Below are 26,823 nucleotides of genomic sequence, written 5' to 3'. Positions count from 1 at the left end.
TGTCTGCCTTTTATTATATTTATACAATTAAGAGTAGGGATTCAACATTATGGTATTCTATTTCTTGAATCCTAACAGTGCTTAAATTCTCACATTAGGTCAATTACTTTAACAATTGAATATTTCTGTCTTTAGGACTTATCAACTTCTTTAGAAGCAGTATATGGAAAGGCCAAAGAAGGGAATAACTCTGAAGAAATACTTAGAAAATTTTGTGACTGGCAGTGTAGCAAAAGAGAACAGTTCACCAGTGTTCGGAGTGAGACAGAGGCTTCTCTGCAGCATCTTGTGGCATGGTTCCAGAGCAGTCAGAAGGTAAGCAGAGCGCCCAATGAGCAATGTTGGTGGAAGGAAATGGGGATTGGATATTTGTTCTAATTCTGTCTCTTCATTGTTAAATAGCTGATGTTATCTACTTGTAGCAGTCAGGATTTTTCATAACTTTTGATTTAGACTGCTATATTAAAGATCATGTTGATTTTATTTCTGTTTTTCTCTTTTTATTTAAATTGACCACTTGTCTTAACCATCGGTTTTCTTGAAGCATGCAATGCTTATGTATGTTTTTTTTCTCTTTGTAAGTTTTACAAGGGTGTATCTATCCTTTGTTCTTTTCCTAGAATTTCACTTTTTCTGTTTGGTACATGGGATAGCCTCATGCTCTACTTCAGCCATATAAGCACAAAAAATGCTAAGTCAATTAATTAATTTAGATGCACTATACTTTTATTTTGCAAATCAGGTTTTTGATCTGTCTTTGGGTGAATCACTAACTTCAGAAGACATGATTGGTAATATTGATGAAATTCTAGAGAAGACTGAGTCATGTGTCTGCAAAGAGCTGGAAATATCTCTCATTGTGAGTAACGATGCTACTGCTGTTTCCTTTGAGACAGCAGTTTCATTTGCTAGCTTCATTGTGTTAACCAATAATATGAGTTCTCTTATTAGATAGTGTCTCCTTTCTTCCACTGGATAATTTTTTCATTGAATAGGACATTTCACATTAAGAAAAACTAATGTTTAATTTTAGAAGACTTCTCCTTACATAATATGGATTGGCTTTCTATACAGTTTGGTTTCTGAGTTCAACATATCCAGTGCATTCAAGAAAATACTCATTAAAAGTTATGAAAATGAAGTAAAAGCTGGGAAGGCTTTGGACATACATACACTAGGGCCCATTTATTGTGTACAATCTATATTGCCACGCCAATGGAAAATAAGTATAGGTGTCAGAGTATTTTGTAATTTAGACCTTTAAACCTTGCTTATTGGGACAATTAACCCAGTTTTTCAGCCTGCTTTCCAAAGTTTCAGTGGTAATGCTTTCCATTTTCTTTCTGTTTTGAAATATTATTTATAATGCATTGAAATAAATTAGTGTTTACTGCATTCTCTATTAAATAGATTTTGTTGGTTTTATGAGACTTGATATTAGAAGTTGATGAGAGCCGGTTGGTGGCACACGCCATTAATCCCAGCACTTGGGAGGCAGAGGCAGGTGGATCTCTGTGAGTTTGAGACCAGCCTGGTCTACAAGAGCTAGTTCCAGGACAGCCTCCAAAGCCACAGAGAAACCCTGCCTCAAAAAAAAAAAAAAAACAAAACAAAACCAAAAAAAGTTGGTGAGAAACAGTTTCTGAAAGTAACTTAAAGTGTTGAGTTTGTTGTTAAAGTTTGTTCTTTTTAGAATATTAGTTGTCCTGATATCCTTTCAGAATGCTTCAGAAATATTTATATAGTATGATTAGGTCAGAGTTTTTGCCCATGAGCATCTTAATGCCAATATTATGTCTAGAAAACGATTTGAGAAATAATTTGAAATGGATAAATGGATATAGCAATTTTCAAAGACACTTTCATTTTGAAATTTATCCATTATCCTTTTTTTTTTTTTCCCCCAAGACAGAGTTTCTCTGTGTAGCTTTGTACCAGGATGGCCTCGAACTCACAGAGATGCACCTTCCTCTGCCTCCTGAGTGCTGGGATTAAAGGCATGTGCCACCAACGCCCAGCTGAAGTTTATCTATTGTTATGAAAGGTTTTAGCTATCTTGTTTTTTATGCATATTCTTTCATCTAGGAGCAAGATGTTGTAGACAAGGAGATTATTTTAAGTACATACAGTCAAGTGCTGCAGAAGATCTATTCTGAGGAAAGATTCATTGCTACCCTGCTATCCAAGTACAAGGACAGTGTTGAGGTTGGGTTTTGCTTCCTTTTATTGGTCTTATGAATTGCTACATTGTTTCTTGTTGAAATTTTCTCAAGTAGTTTAATATTCAGTGTGTTAATTAGTGCTCCAAGAAAAATGGTATAGCCATTCTTGTTTGATATATAATTGACTTCACTATGAAATTTGAATGGTGATTTTTGATGATAATATATATTTCAGTGAATATTGAAATGATTTTCTTATGAGCAGCATTTTCTGTGTAGCAGATGTACTCTATATATAGAAAGTTAAGAAATAAAAACATTGCTTTTAATACCTTCAGTGTAAGAGATAGTAAACAGTATTCCCCTGTGAATGGGCACATTCATCCACTATGAATATGTGTGCTTTGCATTGCATTGTCTTGGAGCACTTTTGAAGATATTTTCATAATTTTATAGTATATTAGGAACATGTTCCCATATGTTCAATGATTCTTTATTGTCCTTTTGAATGATTTTCATTCTTGCATAAATATGTCACTTATATGTTGGATGTTGACCATGTTTTACATATCTTTTTTTTTTTTTTTTTTTGGTTTTCCGAGATAGTTTTCTGTGTAGTTTTGGAGCCTGTTCTGGAACTCACTCTGTAGACCCAGGCTAGCCTTGAACTCACAGAGATCTGCCTGCCTCTGCCTCCTGAGTGCTGGGATTAAAGGCGTGTGCTACCACTGCCTGGCATGCTTTACATATCTTTGAACATAACTTTATGTATAACTTTTCATATTCCTATAATTTATAATTTTAAGTTAAAAGGTATGAACATTATTGAAATTTGATGCAGTTTGTCACTTTTGAGAAGGATTGTTTCAACTTAGATCCTTACCATAAATTTCAGTCTGTATCATGTTGATACTGTGTGTCTAATTTAATGTCTCAGGTGAATTGAAGAGTATTTTCTTTGGTACTTTGAGCATGGAACCTGAGATTCTTCTAAACAGAAATATGGGCAACTAGGAAATCAGTTGGTCTTGTTGCCTTGTAGAAAGTAAAGGACTTTTCTTAATATTCACTCTGAACCCAAATACTTGCAAAATAATGATGTTCAGTGACTGTTGTCTCATGTGTTTGAAAATATGGTAATTCTTTTTCTCATATAGTTTAAAAATCAGATCATTGACTGTTTAAATAAGAGCCCCAGTGTGGATTACTTGCTGTCCATTAAGAAGACTTTGAAAGGCTTAAAAGCTCAACTGAGATGGAAATTGGTTGAGAAGAGTAATTTGGAAGAAGTAAGGAAAAAATTGATTCTAACATGTTTTTGTTTCTTATTTTGGTTTATTTCATAAAGCTAAGTATAAAAATCTCTCTAAAACTAGAGAACTATTGTATTTATATTTTTTGTTATGTACATTTATTGTTTTAAAATTTTGCTTATTTTAATTAAATTATTTTGTATGTATATGTGAATATATGAGTGTGACTATATCACTGTACACATGTGGATGTCAGAATAACTTGTAAGAATAAGATCTTTCTTTCTACCATGTGGGTCTTGAGAATTGAGCTCAGGTCATTTGACTTAGAGGCCATCTCACAGGCCCAAATACTTGATCTTTTCATCACTGTTTATGGAAATAAATTTGAAGTGACATTCACACTGAAAATGTGTCCCATGTAATTAAATATTTAAAAAATGAAATGTTTTACATTGCTACCTTGATTTTGTTTGTTTTTTTGAGACAGGGTTTCTCTGTGTATCTTTGGAGCCTATCCTGGCACTCGCTCTGGAGACCAGGCTGGCCTCAAACTCACAGAGATCCACCTTCCTCTGCCTCCCAAGCTCTGGGATTAAAGGTGTGCGCCACCAACGCCTGGTGCTACCTTGATTTTTTTTTAATAATACAAAAATTGTAGAATAAATTTTAAAACTCCCTTTTCCATGTGAACTGTTAGAATGTCTGTTACAATACAAACCTATACATTTAGGTAGAATATTCTCCCATGGCTTTTCTTTGTGCGCGCGCGCCTATGTGTCTCTCTCTCTCTCTCTCCCTCTCTCTCTCTCTCTCTCTCTCTCTCTCTCTCTCTCTGTGTGTGTGTGTGTGTGTCTGTGTGTGCGTGCGTGCGTGCGTGCGTGTGTGCGCGCGCGCGTGCGCATGTGTTCTTTCTCGGGCATTGTCTGCCTTTATTTTTGTGTTTTTGGAGATAGCGTGTTACTGGCTTGGAGTAGTTAGGCTAAGCTCCAGGGAACTGAGCACTTCACTGACTGAGCTGTCTTCCCATCTCCAAAAGGCAGAATTTTGTTACAAAGTACTTTTAAAAGATCATGCTCTCTTTTATGAACTTATTTTAACACTACTTATAATATTTCTTGCAAGTTTTAAACATTGTTTTTACATGGTATTAGAGCTGGAGGACTAGGCTTTTCTTATTTGACTACATTTCTTTCTCAGGCTTGAAACTTTGGGAATAAATTAGTAATTGTCTGAACTTTCTTGAGGATTTTATTTATGTACAGATGAGATCTGAAGTATGTCTTCAGTGTGATTATCTCTCTTCCTCTTAGCATGCAACTGGAATCAAAATGGGAGCTATTTTAGAGCTAATTGCAGTTTAAGAAGTTTCTGGTTTTATTGTATGCTAGGCTGTGGAGAAGCTGTCTTTTCAATTTTTGGAGAACTATATCTGACGAGATTGGGCACAATCATTATAGTAGTATTGTAGAAATTGTAGGCATATCTAACTTTTTAATGCAGCCATACCTTTTAAAGTACCTTATTTACTAAAACTCCATTGAAGTCATTTGGAGTATTTCAGAATCATAGATTTTTCCCATAGTAGATAATTTAGATATTTACTCATCATTTTGTTGTGTATGCTTTTAAAAACTTGATTTCAAGTAAAAATTTCACAGACTCTAATTCAATTGCTGTTCTTAATATTTAAGATTAAAGTTGGGCTGGAGAATTGACTCCAAGGCACCAACTGCTCTTTCAGAGGACCAGGGTTCAATTCCCAGCTCACAGTTGTTTGTAACTCCTGTTCCAGGGCATCCCTCTCACAGACACAGAGGCAGGAGAAACACTAATACACATAAAATAAAATAAAACTCTTAAATAAGAGAAAAAAGATTAAAGTTAGTTGTTTTTGTCTTCAAGAAAATGTACAGGAACTTAAAACATATGGAATAATTTTATATTTAAATACTTTTTTATGGTTTTGGAAAAAGTGTTAGAATAATCTGATTTGTTTAATGTTAGAATACTTGCTATATGTAGGTACTGAAGGATGCATGAGAACTGCACAGAATGATTTACTATGAACATTACATTAATTCTTAAAGGAAGACTTGTTTTCATCTAGTGAAATAAGCCTATTTACTACTTTTTCTCTCTGATAAAGTCTGATGACCATGATGGAACTGAAATTGAGAAAATAAAACAAGAAATAACTCAGTTGCGCAATAGTGTCTTTCAGGAAATTTATCATGAGAGGGAGGAATATGTAAGTATTTGATTCTCTGTAATTTTAAATTAGATTTTATTCAGGAATTTAAATTTAAAAACAGACTTCATATAACTATGTACTACAGGTATCATTGGCATAGTAATGTTTACATACGTGTAAACATTAGTAATGTTATATACTAATGTGGAAATTTCAGATTATTATAAAGAGGAAAAAAATCACTTGTAATGTTCTCAATGGTAAAAGTAGTACATTAAAATTCAACTTCTTTGTAGTTTTTTTTCTGTTTGTTTTTAGAATTGAGCTTGATTACACACACTTCTGCATAGTTTTTTTGTTGTTTAAGGCATAGAGACTCCCATAGTTTAAGACAAACACCCTTTTAGCTTAACAAGCAATAAAACCAGGAAAGGAGCAGCTTGTTCCACTTTTTGCATGTAGCCAGAAAAATCACACCTTTGTTTTTACTCCACTCCTAAGTTTTGTGGCCTTAGAAAAATTAGCCAGCCTACTTTTTTCAGTGGAAAGAATTTTGCATCTTATGTCTGAGAGATACTATGAAGAAGAGTTAGTTAAGAGACAGTTCTTTAAAGTAAAAAATTATGCAAATAGTAGATATTTTAAGTGTTGGGCTTTACTTACCAAATTCACATAACTATGGCACATCTTTGAATCTTTGAATTATATCCAGTAAATGCTTAGAAGTTTTCCTAAGTAAACATGACTTTGTAAAGATTCTGTTTTCTCATTTGCTTCAAAGTGTATGCAGATCTACACACTTACTATTTTTATCTCAAGGCTTTTAGGATTGGCTTTTATGATTTTCTTCCTCAGTTAAATTGTCATTATTTTAAAATGTTACTATATGTTCTTAATATTTTGAGAAAGGACAGGTTATTAAAGTTACAATATTTTTTAATTTAACCTTGAATATGAAGTGCCTCATGTTTTGCTTGATAGTTCTTGAAGTAGAAGTAAAAATTAAGGATTATGTGTCTTATTAATTATAAGAAGGCAAATGGGAATATGTTTTCCTGAAGAGTAACATTCTACAATTGAATACATATTGATCTACAGTAAAAATACTTTTTAACTTTAGGAGAAGCTGAATAGCTTGACACAGAAATGGTTCCCTGAACTGCCTCTGCTGTACCCCGAAATCGGATTAGCTAAATTTATGGTAAGCTTTGTTTCCCCTGAGAATTGCCTCCTTGTAGAGAATGTAAAAGCCTAGTGAGGTTCATATCATGTCAGTTTCACATCTGTAGTATCTTTTCTGTGAAAATACTTATAGTTAATGTTTGAAAGGATTATTAGAACCTTTTCTTGAGACTGTCATAAACCAAGTAGTTTAAAGTAGAGATGTTGATGTGAGTTTGGTTTCTTGGCAAACAGGATTCCAAGGCCAGGAGATTTTCATATTAAATAACTCAGAGAAGAATTGGGAAACTAACTCTTTGAGGAGAATCTATATACCCCAGTATGTTAGATTGGTGGCAATAAAGAATGAGATAAAGTACCATTGTTCTCTGGTTTTTAGAAGTGCTTTCCAGATCCCTTGGGTTCTAAAGTGCCAGAAATATTTGGATATATGGTTTCGTTTTTTTTTTTTTTTATTTCTGAGACAGGGTCTTGTGACACAGTCTGGGATAAGCTTGAACTTGTTATTCTCCTTGGATCTTGCTGTGAGGTCTAGGATTACAGTCTTGAGCGGCCATATCCTGCTTTCCCAGTATACTTTTAAATCGTATCTAGAATACTTGTAATACCTAGTAAAACCTGTTACATAAATTAATCAGTATACAGTGATTAGGGGATGCGTAACAAAAATATGCATTTTGGCACAGATAGAATTTTACTTAATATTTCCACTTACTAATTGATTGGATACAAGGAAGCAGAATCCACAGATACAGAAGCCAATTGTGTTTATTTATTGAGATTGGCATTAATGCAGGTCTAGGGATTTAATTCAGTAGGCAGAGTGCTTGCTTTGCATGCATGAAACCTTTCAGTTTTCCATATTGCATAAAATACATGTGGTGGCGTGCATCTGTAGTCTCAGTGCCTTGGAGGTGGAGGCAGGAGGGTCAAAGTTCAAGGCCAGCCTGGGCTACATGAGACCCTGTCTCAAAAAAACAGTGTTAGTAAGTTATGATAATAGATAAAACATCTATAAAGAGATGTTTGTATAAATATGCAAGTTTATTTTCATAAATGTATAAGTTTAAAGTTTACTGGATCACAGTTGGTAATATAGCTTCATGGGTTCTACCCCCAGTGCCACAAAAATAAAGTTCTTTAAAGAATTGTTATAAGGTCATCCCATACTATATTTAAAAATGATGTGTGAATTGGATATCACAACTTACTATTATAGTTTCAGAATTTGGGAAACTGAGACATGAATATTGCTCTCAGTTTTAGGCCACCCTGAGTTGTGTACTGAGATCCAGGATAGCCTGGGATAGATACCAAGTGAGCACCTGTCTTAATAACCCAAACATGAGCTGGGCACGACAATCCCAGCATTCTCGAGGCAGAGGCAGGTAGTGGATCTTTGTGAGTTTGAGGCCAGCCTCGTTTCTAGAACTAGTTCTAGGAGAGCCAAGCCTACCAGAGAAACCCTGTCTTGAAAATAACAAAAAAAACAAACACCAGAAAAAACCCACAAACACCCCAGAAACATCAAGAAACAGGACAAAACCAAAACAGTAAAAATAAAAAATAAATGTGTATTTTTCCTTGAAGCTAGTAACTCCAGCTTTAGAGACTGTTTTGTGTCTGGTGATTGTGTATATAGCTATATGGGAGTTGAAAATTAATTTATTTTACTTATTAGGGAAGATTATAAGAGGTTCAAATCATGGTTTATGGATGCTGCCCAATGACTTTAATATGTTTAAGATGATTTTGAGGTATAGGCCTAGAAATCCTTTATAAACTGATTATGTGTTACTGAAATTTAATAATAACACAAAAAGAACTAAGCAGGAGTGGAGGTGTGAGGATTACTCAGTCGTAAATTTTTAGATTTCTCATAACTATTCTCAAACTACTTTCACTTGTTTTCATTTTAATTTTTAGAACATAAGAGGTTTTTCAAGTGAGTATTGGAGTTTCTTGCAAGCATGTTGTGTTAACCTCAGTCATTTCTGCTGTCTTAAATTTACAGCTGTGACAGTAGGCAGGAGGCCTTTAAGAGCCAGGGATTAAAACAAACCCAAACTGTAAACATTTTGTTTTATTTTTCAGTTAGTTGATGATCTTCATTGCATTTAATAGTATGCCCCAATCATGTTGGTTATTTGAAAGCCCTAAGGAATTATTTTGATGTCTAAATGTAATTATTTATGCCTAGAATTCTGGTGGTCTTCTTACTATGAGCTTAGAGCGAGACCTTCTCGACACTGAGCCCATGAAGGAACTTAGCAGCAAGCGTCCTCTAGTGTGCTCTGAGGTTGACGGGCAGCCAGTTCTCTTAAAGGTAATTTTAAGTTCGGAATAATGGAAGCTTCACAAGTATAAAGGAAGTGGTGAAGTTGCTTTTCGGGGAATAAAACAAACCCATTATTTCTAAAGTATGTAAGTTGACTGGCATGATGATTATGTTTGAGCTAATTAGACTTTAAATTTCCTCTCATTTCCCTAAAGAGTACTGTCTTTACCAGGGTTGCTTGATTTTTCTTTTGGGGGTAAACTTACTACATTTTGTTCAGTAGTCTTTAAAAATTCTTGTTTTTCTTTTCTTTTCTTTTTTTTTCTTTTTTGGTTTTTCGGACAGGGTTTCTCTGTATTGGTTTGGAGGTTGTCCTGGAATTGGCTCTGTAGACCAGGCTGGCCTCGAACTCACAAGAGATCCGCCTGCCTCTGCCTCCCGAGTGCTGGGATTAAAGGCGTGCCACCAATGCCCGGCCAAAAATTTCTTGTTTTTCTTAGATCTTTCTTGAAAGCTTAGCTATGCTGCCAACACATTCTTGTTCTGCCTAATTTCTTTGAAGCTTTTAAAATGTCATTTATGTGTGTGAGTGGTTGGCCTGCATGTGTATTGTTCCACATGCATGCCTGGTACCTGTGGAGGTCAGAAGAGGGAACTGGATCCCATGGGACTGGAGTTCTTACAGTTGTGAGACACCGTGTGAGTTCTGCGACCCAAACTCCCATCTTTCTCAAGAGCACCAAGTGCTCTCAACCACTAGCCATCTCTTCAGCCCCTTAATTTCTTCTTGTGAGCTGAGACTGGAACTTCAGAGGGTCTTTAAGTTAGCTTTAATTCTGCATATTTTGGAATGTAGAATGTTGCAGATAGAGTTACTCTTTTTCTTCCCATGTTACAGTATTCAGTGCAGATAGAGAAGGTACTTTAATTTTAAGTAGAAAAATATATGTAATTTAACTTACATACAGTAACTTATATTTAAGTTGGAACAGTAAATTAGAATGGATTTTTTTAATGTTGAAATTACCAATGCCTGTTATTTTTTTTTTTTTTCTGTTGTTGTTCAGGGCTATTCTGTGGATGTTGACACAGAAGGCAGGGTGATTCAGAGAGCAGCTTCCTATCATAGAGCTTGTGGAAGTGCTAAGGAAGAGTCTGGGTTATTGCCATTGATATTCCTGTTTCTGTGTAAGGTAAAATTCTTAAGCTAGTCTATTGGAGAAATAATTTTATTTAAAATAAGTTATTTTTAAAGAATGTGTTTTTTTTAAAATTTATTTAACTTTATTTTATGTGTATTGCTGTGAAGGTGTCAGATCCCCAGGAACAGAAGTTACAGACAGTTGTGAGCTGCCATGTGGGTGCTGGGAATTGAACCAGGGTCCTCTGGAAGAGCATCCAGTGCTCTTAACCACTGAGCCATCTCTCCAGCCCCTTAAAATAAGTTTTAAGTAGTATTTTTTTCTTAAAATAAAACAATAGCTACCTATGGAATCACTGTAAAATACAAATACATTGTTGAATTGTTCACTTTGAGTTACAATTTTCTTCTTTTCTTCTTAGTCTGACCCTGTTGCCTACCTGATGGTCCCATATTATCCTAAGGCAAACCTGAGTGCAGTTCAAGCCAGTATGCCTTTAACTTCAGAAGTAAGTAAAAATCATTTTCAGGGATGCATTAAATGAGAAAATAAAGTTTAATATGCAACACCTAATACTATGTGCTGTTGTGCACAAATATTTGGCCTGCATTATTCTATTTCATTGCTGCATCAGCTCTGTGCACACAAGAAAAATAAGACTGAGAAGGATTAAGTTACTTGCACAGAACCTCTTCGTCTAGTAGAAATGAAATTTGAAGTGAGGTCTTTCTGGTTCCAGAACCCAGACTTACAACCATTAAGCTGTGCTATATGTAACTTTCTAAGATAGTAGTTATTTTAGTTTTAAATGGCAGCTCTAGCTTTTCTCATTACAAATTTAGAATTAGTAAAAAAGGAGGATCCGATTCTTCCTATTTAGTAACATTATTTTGTTCTCTTCTAGCTGCTTTATGTTGTGGTAATTTATAATTTAAGTTGCCTTAGAGGTAGAGGGGGTGTGTGTGTGTGTGTGTGTGTGTGTGTGTGTGTGTGTGTGTGTGTGTGTATGTATGTATGTATGTACGCACACACTTGTATGTGTGTCTGCCTGTGTGCAAAGACCACTTAATGATGTTGCCAGTTACATAGAGTATTACTTAACTTTTAACTTTTTATTGCTGTGATGGAATACCATGATTTGTACACATGACACCATTTTGTAATGATAAATCTTTTGGCTGGCCACCCAAGCCCTACTGCCATGGGGGCGCTTTTTGCCAGCCACCCAAGTTCTGCCCGCCACTTTGGGCCACACACAGATTTATATTATTTACAAAGCTGCCACATGGGCGCCCAGAATAACACACACAGTCTTTTTTTGTTGTTTTTTGTTTTTGGTTTTTCGAGACAGGGTTTCTCTGTGTAGCTTTGGAGCCTGTCCTGGCACTCTCTCTGGAGACCAGGCTGGCCTCGAACTCACAGAGATCCGCCTGCCTCTGCCTCCTGAGTGCTGGGATTAAAGGCGTGTACCACCAACATCCGGCCACACAGAGTCTTAAATTAGTTTACAATGCTGCTGGCCAATTGATGAGGATTTCTTATATGCTAGCTCAGTCTTAATTATCATAGTCTGTATATTTTATAAGACTTATTGAGGACGCCTTCCACTGGTGTCCTCTTCCCGGGATCACATGCTGGCTCCCTAGAGAAGAGAACAAGAGGAAGAGCAAAGAGGACGATTTCCTTCTTGTCCCTGCTTATATTTTGAGTCTGCCTGCTATGTCACTTCCTGTCTGGATCTTTTTACTACATTTCCCAGAATCCTCCTTGACTCCTAGTCCTAACCTATCTTGCTTTCCTATTGGCCAACAGTACTTTATCAACCAATAAGACAAACACATACACAGAAGGACCTCCACCATCAATGATTAAGGCAACTTATAAAAGAAAGCATTTAATTGGACTTAAAATTCCAGAGAGTACATGATGACAGAGCAAAGCATGGTGGTGGAAACAACTGAGATCTCCTGTCTTCAAAGAAAGGCAGGAGGTAGAGAGCATACAGGGGAATGACTTCAATATTTTGAAATCTCAACGTTTGCCCTGGGTGACACACCTCCTCCAACAAGGTTATTCCTCCTAATCCTTCCCAAATAGTCTATCAACTAGGGATAGGTATTCAAACATGAGCATATTGAGGCCATTCTTACTTAAACAACCACACATAGTTAAGCTTTATCTAGCCTTTAATCTTTGTCTGTGATGTACTCTTAATTTGAAGGAGGCTTTACTTCATTTCTGGGACAGGCTTTTAATAGAGACAAAATTTATACATTGAAATGAGTTGTCAATTTTCTAAACTCTATCTCTTTCATATGTACTTGTTTGTAGGAAGCTTTAAAAGTCATGAAAGGTGTTGCTCGAGGCCTGCATACATTGCACAGTGCTAACATAATTCATGGATCACTTCATCAGAACAATGTGTTTGCCTTAAATCGTGAACAAGGAATTGTTGGAGATTTTGACTTCACCAAATCTGAGGTAAAATATAGCTTTATTGGACAGAAACTTAATAAAGTGGGTCAATACTTCCACATAATATGGTCATTTATTGTAAGATCTGCACTTTAAGTTAAGGTGTATTATGTAGTACACCTTATGGTATCTAGAACAGTCATCTAGATTGTGATGAGCATTGTATGTTTTTGCTGTAAATGCAGAAACAATCTGACCCTACTGCATGGCTTTGACAACATTTATTATTATTTTTCTCATTAGGAAACAGTTGTTAGGAAACACATAAGAAATTCCCTCTGCTTATATGCCTTTCTTTCATAGATTAAACATACATGCTTTACTATTGTTAACATAGTACATTTTTGGAAGCCTGAGAACTATGGGTGCTTTTGTTTCATTCAAGTCTAGATTCAACCACATGATTCTTAATTTGGTACCACAGTATCTCCCAATAGGCAGTTTGTAGAGATAACAAAGTCTAGACAATTAAGAGAATGTGATATTTTTATGTGTATTTGTGGAATAGACAGTCTAGGAATATAGATGATCCCAAGGGAGAAATGTCCTTTGTTTAATTGACAGAGATGTATATATTTATTATATAGAGCCTATTGTTTTGAAATATGTATATGTCATGAATGGCTAAATCAGCAATTCCCATTTAAAGTACAACAAGTTTATTGAGAAAGTTTACACAATAGAAAATGTAGAATTGAGTACTAGTTTTTATTGTATTCACAAAGTGGTATATTGTAATTAGATTACTATCTAATTCCAGATAATTTTTATCACACCCTAGAGTAGTCACTAATTAGCTGTTACTTTTCATTTCTGCTTCTGTTCAGACCTTGGAAACCAGTAACATACTTTGTACTTCTGGATTTTCTTATTATGTAATCTCACAAAAGTAAAATAATGCAATAATTGGCCTTTTGTAAATTATTTTTGTTATTGTACATTCAGAGTTAATGTATGGTATTGAATGTTTAAGGACAGAATTCTTTTTATGACCTAATTGTTTTATTATGTATAAGTGATACTTTGATGTGTGTTCTCATCAGTGGGTAGATAATTTGGATTTACATTTTTTTGTTTGCTTGAGACAGTCTCACTGGGTAGTAAATGGTGCTTTTAAACTATTGTTGTAGCACAGGTTTCAAACTCCTAGTACTCTTCCTGCCTCAGTCTTCTACATGCTGAGATTACAAGTATGGGTCCTCAAGTCTAGCTCTAGGCTTATGCTTTTCAGTTGTTATGAATTAGGTTGACCATGAACATTAGTGTAGACATTCTCATTGCTTTGGGGAATATAGTTATTGAGTCATGTAATTCTGTTTCCTATTGAAAATTCTCAGTGTTTGGTAGAACACTTAGCAAGTTACATAGTCATGCATAGGGATGAGTGATAATTTATATTATAATTGGTGTCCATATAGCTCAAAACACGCTGTTGGCTTAGAAAAAGTCACAAAATGTTTTAAGTGGTAAGAATTCTTGATCAACTAGTTTATCTTCCTACCATAAAAGATTATGTTTAGTGTAGATATTCTCTGCTTGATTTTTTTTTCCATGTAAGTTTCAAGGGGCCTAGTATAGAGAATCTAAATACTTAAACATTACTACTTCTGGGGTTTGATAGCCAAAAACTTGGAAAATTGAATTTGTAGCTGGATGGTGGTAGCACACGCCTTTAATCCCAGTACTCAGGAGGCAGAGGCAAGTAGATCTCTGAGTTTGAGGCCAACCTGGTCTACAGAGTTCTAGGACAGCCAGGGTTATGCCGAGAAATCCCGTTTTGAAAAAACAAAAAACAAACAACAACAAAAAAAACAAAACTAGAAAATAGAATTTGTTTTTGGTTATATGAAAAATCTGTTCCAGGGCTGGAGAGATGGCTCAGTGGTTAAGATCACTGACTGTTCTTCCAGAGGTCCTGAGTTCAATTCCCAGCAACCACATGGTGGTTCACAACCACCTTGAATGAGATCTGGTGCCCTCTGCTAGCCTGCAGGCAGGAGACTGTATACATAATAAATAAATAAAATCTTTAAAAAAAAAAAAAAAGAAAAGTTGTTCCAGGTACTATGGACTTTGGGAATAAGAATACTATATTTTATTCTTTTCTCAAGAGACAAACTTAGGCCATTTTTAAAAATCAGGCTTTAAATTATTCATAGCAATGAAAAACATACTAATTTTAAACAAAATTGTACTGATTCTGCTAGGTTTACAATAAATATATCCAGTTTATTGTTTTCCTTCTTGAGAAACTTTCCAAAAGTGCCTGTTGTTTTCCACCCTCATAAGCCTTATACCAGGATATAGTTTCCCATACACTCTTGTCAACCACTGCTCTTATGTACTTTGATCATTTGGCCATTTACAAGTTTTAGAATAGTTCTGTATGTGTATAGTCTTAGTGGTTTTCATATGATAGCTCAAAAGGATGAAAAAGTGAATGTAAAACTAATGCAAAGTTGGATTGTTAAATAGACTAAATTTTAAAGATTTTATTTATTATGTGTACAACATTCTGCTTTCATGTATATCTGCACACCAGAAGAGGGCACCAGATCTCATAACGGATAATTGTGAGCCACCATGTGGTTGCTGCGAACTGAACTCAAGACCTCTGGAAGAGCAGTCAGTGCTCTTAACCTCTGAGCCATCTCTCCAGCCCTAAATAGACTAATTTTTGAAACATTTATTATCCCATATTAATTTATCTGAGAATTAAGATAACATAAGGAAACAAGAACTTCTAAACTCAGTTTTAAGGATTCTCGCCAGTTTGTTTTTGAGCATATCACTGGTACAATTTAGATGTTACTGTTCCAAGAATCATTCCTTTTATATTAATTTGTCATCTGATAGTCTTCCCCAAAGTGCTATTTTAATCTTTCATTTTTAACATTCCCAGTTGATGCCTTAGCTGCTGGGTTTTAGATTATACTTAGAGAAGATGGGAAAAAGTTAGTAAGTAGAGAAAATATTTAATTAATACTTAGTGATATGTAGTAGGCACTGTGCTAATTAACATCTTTATAGCAATTCTATAATGTAGATACTATTTTCATTTTAAAAATTGGTTTATACCACACAGCAAATAAATGTGAAAGTTGGAATTGCAACTAATGGCAGACTGAATTTAGGTATCATGAGTTGTCATTAATTGTCCTTTGATCTCTTAGAAAATGATATATTTAGAAAATGGTCATGAAGAAAGTAATTTGTGCATTTTAATTTAAAATGTTTAGAATGTTCAGAAAATAGTATTGCTTTGTAAATTTATTAAAATATACAAACAGTAGGGGAGATGGCTTCATTGATAAAGTACTATCCATGCAAGCCTGATAACCTCAGTTTGATCCCTGGAACCTATGTAAAAAGTCAAGAAAGCCTGATGCAGTGGCACATACCTGTAATCCCAGGACTTCTACAGTGAGATTCGAGGCAGAGACAGAAGAATCTGAAGTTTGTTGGGCAGCTTGCTTAGAGTAGGTAGTGTAGAAGCAGAAAGAGCAAGAAAGACCCTGCTTTAACAAGGCAGAAGGTGAAGGCTTTCTCCAGAAAGTTGTTCCCTGAACTCCACATATGCTCAGCGACACACATGCTCATCCACCCACAAACATAAATGCCCAGAATCATGCACATGCATGCACACATGTAAATATTTAAATTAAGATACACAAAATGGCCGGGCGTTGGTGGCACGCGCCTTTAATCCCAGCACTAGGGAGGCAGAGGCAGGTGGATCTCTGTGAGTTCGAGGCTAGCCTGGTCTCCAGAGTGAGTGCTAGGATAGACTCCAAAGCTACACAGAGAAACCCTGTCTTGAAAAACCAAAAAAAAAAAAAAAGAAAAAAAAAAGATACACAAAACAATGTCTATGATCAAAGAATCCAGAGTTACTCATTTTCAGTCCATACCTACCATCTGAGTATAACACAGGTTGAGTATAGCAAAAGTAAAATTTCTAAGAGTAGAAAATTAGTACTTGAGAGTAGACAATGAAATATTTCAAAAGAACTTTAAATTGAGAACAGAAACTTTCACACAAAGCCTTCAACTTTTTTGTCTGTAAAATACTCACAATACTGTTTTCTAGAGTCAGCGAGCCTCAGTGAACATGATGGTTGGTGGATTGAGTTTGCTATCACCCGAATTGAAACTTGGAAAACCTCCTTCTGCAAGTTCAGACTTATATGCTTACGGCTGCCTTTTATTATGGGTATGTTCTAAAAAATTATCAGTAATTTACATATGTTTCAGAATGTAAAGGGATGATTGTGGTGATTTACAGCCATTTTTCTGCATGAAGAATAATGGTATACTTTTTAAATATAGAGTTTGTGTGTGGATGTCCGTGTGTGTGTTGTTTGTGTAGGGATGCATATGTGCCTGTGTGTGCATGTAGAGGCCACAGACCAACTTTGGGTGAGTTATTCACAAGTCATCTACTTGGTTTTTGAGACAGGGTCTGTCATTGTCCTGGAGCTTGCCAGTAGGCTAGGCTGGCTGGCCATGAAGTTACAGGGATCTGTCTGTCTGCCTTCCCCACACTGAGATGACAGACATTTACAACCAGGCTTAATTCTTTTCCCTTTTTGTTACATGGGTTCTGTGGACCAAACTCAAGAACTCATGCTTGGGTGGCATGCACTTAACCAAATGTTATCTTCCCAGGCTTAGAACTTATTTTTTTTTAATCATAAACTGTTGGTATTCTTATTACTATGCACTTTCTATAATTTAGATTGATATATATTATAAGCATTACATTGTTCTTAGTTTTTTATAGTCAGTGTGACAACGAAGATGATTTTATTCTATAGTAATGTAGAAGAAATTCATGTGTGTATGGAAACTGATGCTAAATGAACACTAGGTATATTTTTGCTTTTGGTGTATGCCAAATGTTACCTGTCTCTTCAGTATTGAGTGACTGGGGACTGAAAAGATGGTTTAGTGATTGAGAATTTGAATGGTTAAATATTAAAAGGGAAGGATATCTGTTTTTCTAGTGAACATTACACTGACACTTCTGGTCCAGGGATGAGCAAAGGAGTCAGCTCATTACGTTCTTAGACTCTATGGCATGGGATATGTTTTCAGTACAGAGTTCTGCTGCTATAGCACGAAAGTGTAAACAAGTGAATGTGACCTGTTCCAATAATAGTTTATTAATGGATGTTGAAGTTTGAATTTTATATAGCTTTTATATATTATTAAAGAGTATTTCTTTGATTTTTCTTTTAAATATTTAAAAATGTGAGAACAGTTTTGGCTTACAGTTTGTACAGAAACAGTAGCATTGATTTGGTCAGAGGTTATTGTGTGCTAATCCCCATTCTAGCCAGTACAGATGAACAAAATGAACAGAAGGAAGAGTCATTCAATTTAAAAGCAAAGAAATGAAGCCATGCTTATTTGTAGATAACATGATTAACAATGTAGAGTATTTTTAGGAGTGTACATAAAATCTGCTAGAACTAACATGTATTTATCAAGGCAACAGTTTCAATTCCGAGTAATTATCTTTCTTATGTAATAATAGAAAACAGCAAATTTAAAATTATAAAAATATGTCCCAAAGAGATGGTTCAGTGCTTAAGAACACTTGCTCTTTTGGAGAACCTGGATTTGATTCCTAGAAACCATATGGTATCTCACAAACCACGAGTAACTCATTCTAGGGGATCTGACACTCTCATGACTTGATCAGGCACCAAGCACGCACAGTTTACACTTACATACCTGCAGACAAAACCATGTAAAATAGCCGGGCGTTCTGATGCCAGCTGAAAGGCACATAGAGAAAGGGAATGAAGCTGCTGGCTGCAGACTCGTGATAGTGAATCTGGCTGCGCCTCGATTCAAGAACACTGCAGGGAGCTGGTTAGTTGACTATGCTGTTCTTTGTTCTGCTCTTTGTTCCCTATATACTTGATGAAGTCTCTTCATATCTTTTGTCTGTTTTTAAATGGACTGTGTTCTGATTATTATTTTTTTTTAAAGCATTTAAAATTTCCTCTGGACGAGCTTTGGTTATGTGTATGCCTGAGTATTAAACTAGTTTGAATGGGATTGTTTTTCTGATATCTTATTCAGCAAAAATTTTACTAGTGTATAGCAGTGTTACTGATTCTTTTGTGATTTTGCAACCTGATACTTTGCTGAATCTTTGATCAGATCTTAGAGTCTTCAGGTGAGTTCTCTAGGAGCTAGATGGATAATTTAACTTCTCTCTCTTTTTTTTTTTTGTTTGTTTTTCAAGACAGGGTTTCTCTGTGGCTTTTGGAGGCTGTCCTGGAACTAGCTGTTGTAGACCAGGCTGGTCTGAAACTCACAGAGATCCGCCTGCCTCTGCCTCCCGAGTGCTGGGATTAAAGGCGTGAGCAACTGCCCGGCAACGTCTCTGTTTTTGTATCCCTTTTATTTCTTTATTTCTTTGACTATGAATTTATCACTATATTGAATAAAAATATGAGTAGATACCCTTATTTGTTGATTTTAGAGAAAATGCTTAAATATTACATTACATAAAATATAGAAATATGAAATATTCAAACAAGTGTAGACTATTCTAACAGCTACAGAATACACATTCTTCCATCACCCTGAGAAATTTTGTTCATTTGTTTGAGAAGATCTTACACAGATATCTTCCATGTCCCGTCAGTTTCCATGCATGTGACATGATCTCACTATTCATCCTACTGTAACAAATAAAATGAAGCAAACACAGTAGAAGACAAAATAATAATAATAAAAAAACAGTTTAACTATCCTCATAGCTGAGGAAGTGATGGAGAGACTGTGCCTTTTTACCTCAGGCATGCCATTTTATAGTTTATTTGCTATGAGATTTGGAACTAGTGAGCCATTTTTCTTTCTGAAGGCCAAGAGTTGGAACAGGATTAGCTGATTGTAAGCTGAGCTCTTCTTTGACCTTCCCACTAGGAATTCTTTCCAGCATTTCCCCATGTAGGTCTGGAACTCTTTGAATGCTAGAAACTACCCTCTAGCTCCTACCTGCTGAATTTGTGTCTTCACTTAGTGTACATCCATTGTTCGCAGAATCATTCTGCCCCTGCATGTGTAGGCATGTGTGGGAGATGCTGGGATAGGCGCTTACAGTTGTGTCTGGGACTCTGAGAGTGCAGCAGTCAGGCCAGTCGTCTGTGCTGAGAGGAAAGGCACAGGCAGTGGGTGATCTTCTGTGCTCTCCACCTTAGCCTTCCTGCTCATAGTCTTAGGTAGCCGCTTGGCTCCTCTTCAGGTTGTGCTGTTTTTCTTTCAGCATGATTACATTTCCTCCCAATAGACCTGAGATTTCCAGGTCTGTTCAAGTCTCAACCAGTTTACTGGGTCCCCAACTTCTCAATGTGATTGCTTATTTCAGGAAGTGGAGATGGAGGAAGGTCTTTGCGGCTTTAAAATATAAAATCCAGCCATATCACTGGTGAGCAATTTATAGAGTACAACAAAGACTCTTGTCTAGTGTCTGTCTGTTGTACAGATCATTGACCTCCAGTTTTAGTCTGTATTCTCACAGAATGCCAAATGGAATACCCTCGCTTTTGTTTTCCTACTGTTTTGCCTGGTGTCCAGTGTTAGGATTCCTTTTTCTTTTTCAGACCTGAGGTTTGGCATTTCTGCATTTCTCTTGGTCTCTAGCTGCTGTCATGCTGCACTGCTATGCCTTTCCATGCTGTTGACCCCTGCTTGCAACCATAAACCTAATACTTTATTTTATATTCATGGGGCATAGGCATATGTTCCCACCAAAGGGAAAAAAACAGCAGTGAGTATTTTTAATCTAAATGAATTATGGTGAAAAATAAATGAAGAACTCAATGTGACAATAGTTGTATTTGTCTTAAATTCTGGTGTGTAGATGACAAGCAGCAGTGATAGATTAGGTAGATTGGAAAAAAAAGTCAAATTTGCTTAAACTTTTCCATTTCTAAACTCTTAAAGAAAAATATACTTATAGTCACTTACTATAGACAGCAGAACAGTCATACTTGGATTTATGTTTTTACCAATAGAGACTGATAGTTTTTTTTTTAGATTGAAAACAAAACCAAACCCTGCTTAGTGTTTTCTGCATTCCTGTCCTGTAAAATTTTACTATACTTTTCTCTGTTCTTCATGTTTGTCTTTGATTGGTTTTGTATAATTTTTTTAATGTAGTCCTTACATACTTCTTTTGTGAAGCTGATTTCCTGCAAGAAATAGTACATGACATTTTCTTTTTAAAAATTTTTATTTATTTTACTTTTGAGATTATAATTAGTGTGTCTCCTTTCCCTTTTCACTCTACGAATTCTCCCACATATCTCTTCCCCACTCTCCTTCAAATTCATGGCTTCTTTTTTTCACTATTTGTTATTGCATGCATATATGTATATTCATGTATACACATATTCTCCTAAATATAACATGTTCAGTCCATATAATGCTGTGTGTGCGAGTGTGTGTGTGTGTTGACCATTTGCACTGGACAAATAATTGGTGTACTCTTCCCTAGGGAAGTCCCCGTCTCCTCTCCCAGCTGTCCTCAGTTGCCTGCAGTTCTTTGTGTGGGGTAGAGGCTTTATGAACTTTCCCCATCCACTTTGTCATGGCCATTAGTGTCATCCTTTTCAGCTCATGTGTGGGCCCTCTTGTTGTTGAGACTTTGGATGTAGCTTCTGACATTTACTGGAGACAAAATCTTATAGCAAACTCTCTGATCCTTTGGCTCTTAGATCTTTTTGCCCCTTCAGCAACATTAACTGAACCTTAGGTGTGGGAGTGTTTTGTAGATGTGTTCATTGGGACTGGTTTCCACAACTCTACATTTTGATTCATTGTGGTTTTCAGTAGTGATTCTGTTACAAACAGAAATTTCCTTGATGTGGGGTGAAGACTATGCTATCTGTGTGTATAAGGACAAATATTTACAGTTTGTTGTTGGTTATTATGCTGGCTTAGTAGTCATTGTAGACTATCCTCCAGATGATCATGATTGTTGTAGCACTGAGTCATTAGCTAGGTTTCCGGGACTAAACATGGTTTCCTTCTTGTTTAGTAGGTCTTAAGTCCAACTAGAAAGCTGTTTGTTGCCAACAAGGTATGTGCGTCACTATTGCACCCTTAGGGTTATCATATCATATGCTGGTTGTTGGTGTGCATCATAGGTGTCATAGCTGGGCAGGACTGTGTATTGCTTCCCTCCCTTGGAAATTTGCATGGTGCCTTCTGGTACCATAAAGTCCTTAGGGAGGGGGATTCAGGTCAATCCAGCTGAGAGACCTCTGGGCCCTGTTTCTGAAGTTCATAGCATCTTCAGCAATAGGGGCCTCACCTTTTATCTCTGGGGAGTAACCAAGGGCAACAACAATCAGCTATAGGTTTTTGGAGTCTCTTGGTTAGCCCTGGCCAGTAACTCAAAAGGGCTTCTCATGTCTGGTATTGGGGTTTTGTTTTTTGTTAGGTGGTCTTTGGCTCTTGAAGGGAAAACTGTCAACTCAGATGAGAAAGGAACTATATATGTATATTTGTGCTCACAGTTATGTGTATAATAGGGTTTAAAAGGTAAATAGTTAATAGTGTGATTACTTTGCCTTTTCCAGACATCCTTATTGTTATTTTACCTATATCCTTCCTTTTCTGTATTTACTTCCCTCCACTTCCTTAAAGAGCCCCCTTCCCATTCCCCTGATCAGATCCACTGTAGGCAGATATCCCCTTTACCTCCCTCCTCCTTTGTCCCCCTCCCTTCCCCAAAGAGCCCCTCTTTCCAATTTCTCCTAGTCAGATCACTGTACCTTGCTATTCTCCTTTGTTGCACCCATCCCCCCATATCCTAGCAGTGGTCCCATATTTTCTGATTTCTGTAGTAACTTTAGGTTATGTACATGACATTTTCAACGCCAGTGAGTACTACCTTTGGCATCTTCATCATTGAGACTTTGAACGAGTCATCAGGGTTACCATCTTTTGTCTTACTGTTTTCTCCTCTACTTCCAGCATAACCCGTCCTTGAGATCTAGAACTTGAATTTCATTGTGGTTGCTCATGTCCTGGTAGAATATGATGATAGTGGGTAGGGAGACTGTGCTCCTAGCTTACTCTAGGAGCTTAGAGCTCAGACTGAGGCTAATTTAGCCAGAGGTTACTCAGGAATTGTGGTGAGCAGATTGTAAAGTTTATGGTGTTTTTTGAGTGTATTTGCTTTGCACGATTTTCTTAAATAATAATAATAATAATAATAATAATAATATTATTATTATTATTAAATAACAATAATAATAATAATAATAACTATTATTATTATTACTTGGTTTTTCAAGACATGGTTTCACTGTGGCTTTGGAGCCTATCTTGGCACTTGCTCTGTAGACCAGGCTGGCCTCGAACTCACAGATTCTCCTGTCTTTGCCTCCTGAGTGCTGGGATTAAAGGCGTGCGCCACCAATGCCCAGCTCTTAATTTTTTTAAAAAAATTATATTCATTCAGAGTGTGTGTGTATGTGTGTATGTGTATGTATGTATGTATGTATATATGTACTCATTCCTGGCATATGTGGATGCCACGGGACAACTTGTATGGGTTGGTTCTCTCTGCTGTATGGGTCTCAAGGATTGAACTCAGGTGATCAGATTGGCAGCAAGTGTCTCAAGATCCCATTGAGTCATCTCACTGCCCCCTTTTCTGTTTCTTCAAAGTTAAATTTCTGTGTGTGTGTGTGTGTGTGTGTGTGTGTGTGTGTGTGTGTGTGTACATACATGAGCATGTGTTTGTAGAGGTCCTTTGTGTGCTTGTGTGAGAATATGTGTAGTAGTTGGAGGGTTGAAATTTTATGTCTCCTTAGTTGCTTTTCACCTTTTCTTTTTTCCCAATTGAGACCTGGTCTCCCATGGAACTTGGAACTTGATCTTATGTGACTAGCCTGGCTGACTAGCAAGTCCCAGGCTCTGCCTCTCCAGCACTGGAATTAAAGTCACACACTGCCTCATCTTTTGATGTTGGTGCTGGGGGTCCTTATGCTTATGTTAAAAATGCTTTACAAACTAAGGTGTCTTCCAGCCTCTCTCTGATTTTCTTAATGGTCTGTCTGGGCACTAAAATATGCACATGTCTTTTTATCATATTCTAGCAGTGCATTAGTAATTTAATCGTCACCCAACAAATAGCAACTTCAGGGATGAAGAGTTTACTTTAGCTCATAGTTGAAAGGAAGACAGCCTATGGTGGAGGCAGTGTGAGGTGTCTGGTTACAGTGTATCTTTGGTCACAGAGCAGAGAGTGATGAGTGCTGGTGCTCAGTTGCTTTCTCCCTATTCCCTTTTTGTTCAGCCTTAGACCCAAAGCCATGGGATGGTGCTGCCTTCATTGAGTGGGTCTTTTCTCCTCACTTAAACCTTTCTGGGAAAGCCCTCAAAGATGTTACCTGAGGTATGTCTTGTAGGTAATTCTAAATCATCCAGTTGACAGTGATATATTGATTTAGAGTCCTTGGGCAAATATTCAAGAGTAATATAGCTGGGCTTTATGATAGGTCTGTCTGTCTGTCTCTCTCTCTTTCTCTCTTTCTCTCTCTCTCTCTCTCTCTCTCTGTCTCTGTCTCTCTCTCTCTGTCTTTTGAGGACATCCATTGTAGCTGGATTAGTTTATATTTCTTTCAGCAGTGTGTGAAGATTCCCTTTTGTCACCTCATCAGCACTTGTTACTTGTTTTCTTAATGATTGCCATTCTGACTAGGTTGAGGGTAAGACCTTTGTGTAGTTTTAATCTGTATTTCTCTGATAGCAGATGGGGCTGAACAGTTTTAAAATGCATTTATTAGCTATTATTGTGTAATCTTTTGATAAGTTTGTTTTATAAAGCCTATTTATGACTGGGTTGATTGGTTTCTTGTTTACTTGGCTGAATTCTTTGTGTTGTAGATACTAATCCCCTCTCAGACTTGTAGTTAACAAAGACATTCACTCACTGTTTGCTTCTCTTGCTGTGATAAACACCAGACCAAAAGCAACTCGGGGAGGAAAGGGTTTATTATTTCATTTTATATCTTACTTCCTTCACTGAGGGAAGTCAAGGCAGGAACTTGGTTACAAGAACTGAAGGTGAGGCTGTAGGGGAAAACTACTTGCTGGCTTTCTCTGTCTGCTTTCTTATAGCTTCCAGGGCCATCTATCTGCCCAGGGATGGCACAGCCTGCAATGGACTGGACCCTCTCACAGCACTCAAGAAAATGCTTCATAGACTTGGCTACAGGCCAGTCTAATAGAGGCATTTTCTTAATTGAGGTACTTTGTAGTACAGTTCTGAGGGGAAATGTATCCTGGAGTTGTGAACCAAGGAATATCACAAAGTCACACCACACAACAAACCTCACACAAGAGGATGACTGCCTCTGCTTGGGAGAGAAGCAGCAAAGAACTGAGCAGGAGACAGGCTTATATAGGATTTATTGGGGAAGGGGGTTAGGGATGGCTCAGAGCTTTCCAAGGTGGCCTGGGATTGGAGAGATTTGGTGTCCTGATCATGGGCCTTTTTATTTGTTTGTTTGTAGGGTAGAGCTTGGCCATTCTTGAGGGGCTGGGAAAGGCCTTTAGAGAAGTCTGGGAGGTGGGGATCAAACTGTTGGCACCTCAAGAGGCTAGAGTTGACTTTATAGCCCAAAGTGTGGTGTGTGTGTGTGTGTGTGTGGGTATCTAGTTTGCTTCTTAAGGGATTTACAGTATCCTTTTCTCAGAAAACTCTAACTTGTGTCTAGGTGACAAAACAAAACAAAAACAAAATCCCTAACTAGTACATGTTGGCTGTCTTTACTCAAATAACTATATCCTTTGTTGTGTCAAAGCTTTTTATAATCTCATGAGGTCACCTATATTAATTTTTGGCATTGTTTCCTGAGTGACAGGAGTCCTATTAAAGAATCCATGTCTATGCTTAGATCTTGATGTATTTTGCCTACTTTGTTTTTTAGTTTTTCAAGGCAGGCTATCTTTTGGCTGTCTTGGAACTTGCTCTGTAGACCAGGCTGGTCTCAAACTCACAGAGATCCACCTGCCTCTGCCTCCACAGTGCTGGTATTAAAGGTGTGCCCCACCGTTACCCAGCTTCGTTTTCTTTTTAATCCCTTTTTAAAAATTCTCTCTCTCTCTCTTTCTTAATTTGGTGTTTTGCATTGGTGTTTTGCCTGCATGTATATCTGTATGAGAGTGTCAGGTACCCTGGAAGAGACAGTTACAGACAGTTGTGAACTGCCACATGGGTGCTAGGAATTGAACCCTGGTCCTCGGAAGAGCAGTCAGTGATCTTTAATTGCTGAGTCATCTACTTTTTTACTTTTAACATTTTCAGAGTTTCAAATCTTACATGGATTTTTTTTAATTAATTAATTTTTTTTTTGTACAGGGAGAGTGGCATCTAATTTTATTTATTTTTCTGGGAATACATTGAATCATTAGCTTTCTTTTGATAGTATAGCCATTTTCACAATATTAAATTTTCCAATCCACAAGAATGGGAGATGGGTTAGTTTCTGTAGAGTTAAAATTTCTTTTTTGAGATTTATTTACTTCTTTGGTTCAGTTTATTCCAAGGGAGATTTATTTTCAGTTATGAATGAGATTTGTATTTTTTTTGAGATTTGTATCTTTTGATTTATTTCTCATCTTGTTATTTATACATACATACACACACACACACACACACACACACACACACACACACACACACACTCGAGTGGTGAAGGGCATATGGAGATTTATATGTTAATTTTTAAATGCCTCTTAATTGACAGTGTTTATCACATCTAAGGATATTCTAGTGGATTATTTGGAGTCTCTTGAGTATATATCGAATCATATTACCTGCAAATACACTTGAAATGTATTTTTCCTTTTCAATTTGTATCCCTTTTATTTATAGTGCTCTTGCTAAGACTTTAAGCACTGTATTGAATAAGAGTGGGTGAAGTGGATACTTCTGTGTTCTGATTTTAGCAGAAATGCATTGAGTTTCTTCTCCTACTTAGTATCACACTGAATATTGGCTTATCATATATTACTTAATTGTGTTGGTTTGTATTCCTTTTTTGTCTCTTTAGGGCTTTTTATCCTGAAAGAATGTTGGATTTTTTTTTTTTTTTTT

At 36.5% G+C, this 26,823-nt stretch overlaps 1 protein-coding gene across 1 annotated transcript in view; it reads left to right on the top strand.

Moving 5' to 3' along the window:
• Window positions 1–26,823, top strand: part of Stk31 (serine/threonine kinase 31) — a 71,887-nt gene that overhangs the window by 38,924 nt on the left and 6,140 nt on the right. The window contains exons 12-22 of the mRNA XM_027429587.2: window positions 136–315; window positions 743–859; window positions 2,086–2,205; window positions 3,320–3,451; window positions 5,565–5,666; window positions 6,730–6,810; window positions 8,992–9,117; window positions 10,137–10,262; window positions 10,633–10,719; window positions 12,543–12,692; window positions 16,777–16,899. Of these exons, the coding sequence (XP_027285388.1) occupies window positions 136–315; window positions 743–859; window positions 2,086–2,205; window positions 3,320–3,451; window positions 5,565–5,666; window positions 6,730–6,810; window positions 8,992–9,117; window positions 10,137–10,262; window positions 10,633–10,719; window positions 12,543–12,692; window positions 16,777–16,899 (1,344 nt within the window). The remainder of the gene's footprint in view (window positions 1–135; window positions 316–742; window positions 860–2,085; window positions 2,206–3,319; window positions 3,452–5,564; window positions 5,667–6,729; window positions 6,811–8,991; window positions 9,118–10,136; window positions 10,263–10,632; window positions 10,720–12,542; window positions 12,693–16,776; window positions 16,900–26,823) is intronic.

This window comes from Cricetulus griseus, chromosome 8, assembly GCF_003668045.3.
Source record: "Cricetulus griseus strain 17A/GY chromosome 8, alternate assembly CriGri-PICRH-1.0, whole genome shotgun sequence".
NCBI lineage: Eukaryota > Metazoa > Chordata > Mammalia > Rodentia > Cricetidae > Cricetulus > Cricetulus griseus.
Note: the sequence above shows the minus strand (reverse complement) of the source record. Positions and strands in the feature narration are given on the sequence as shown.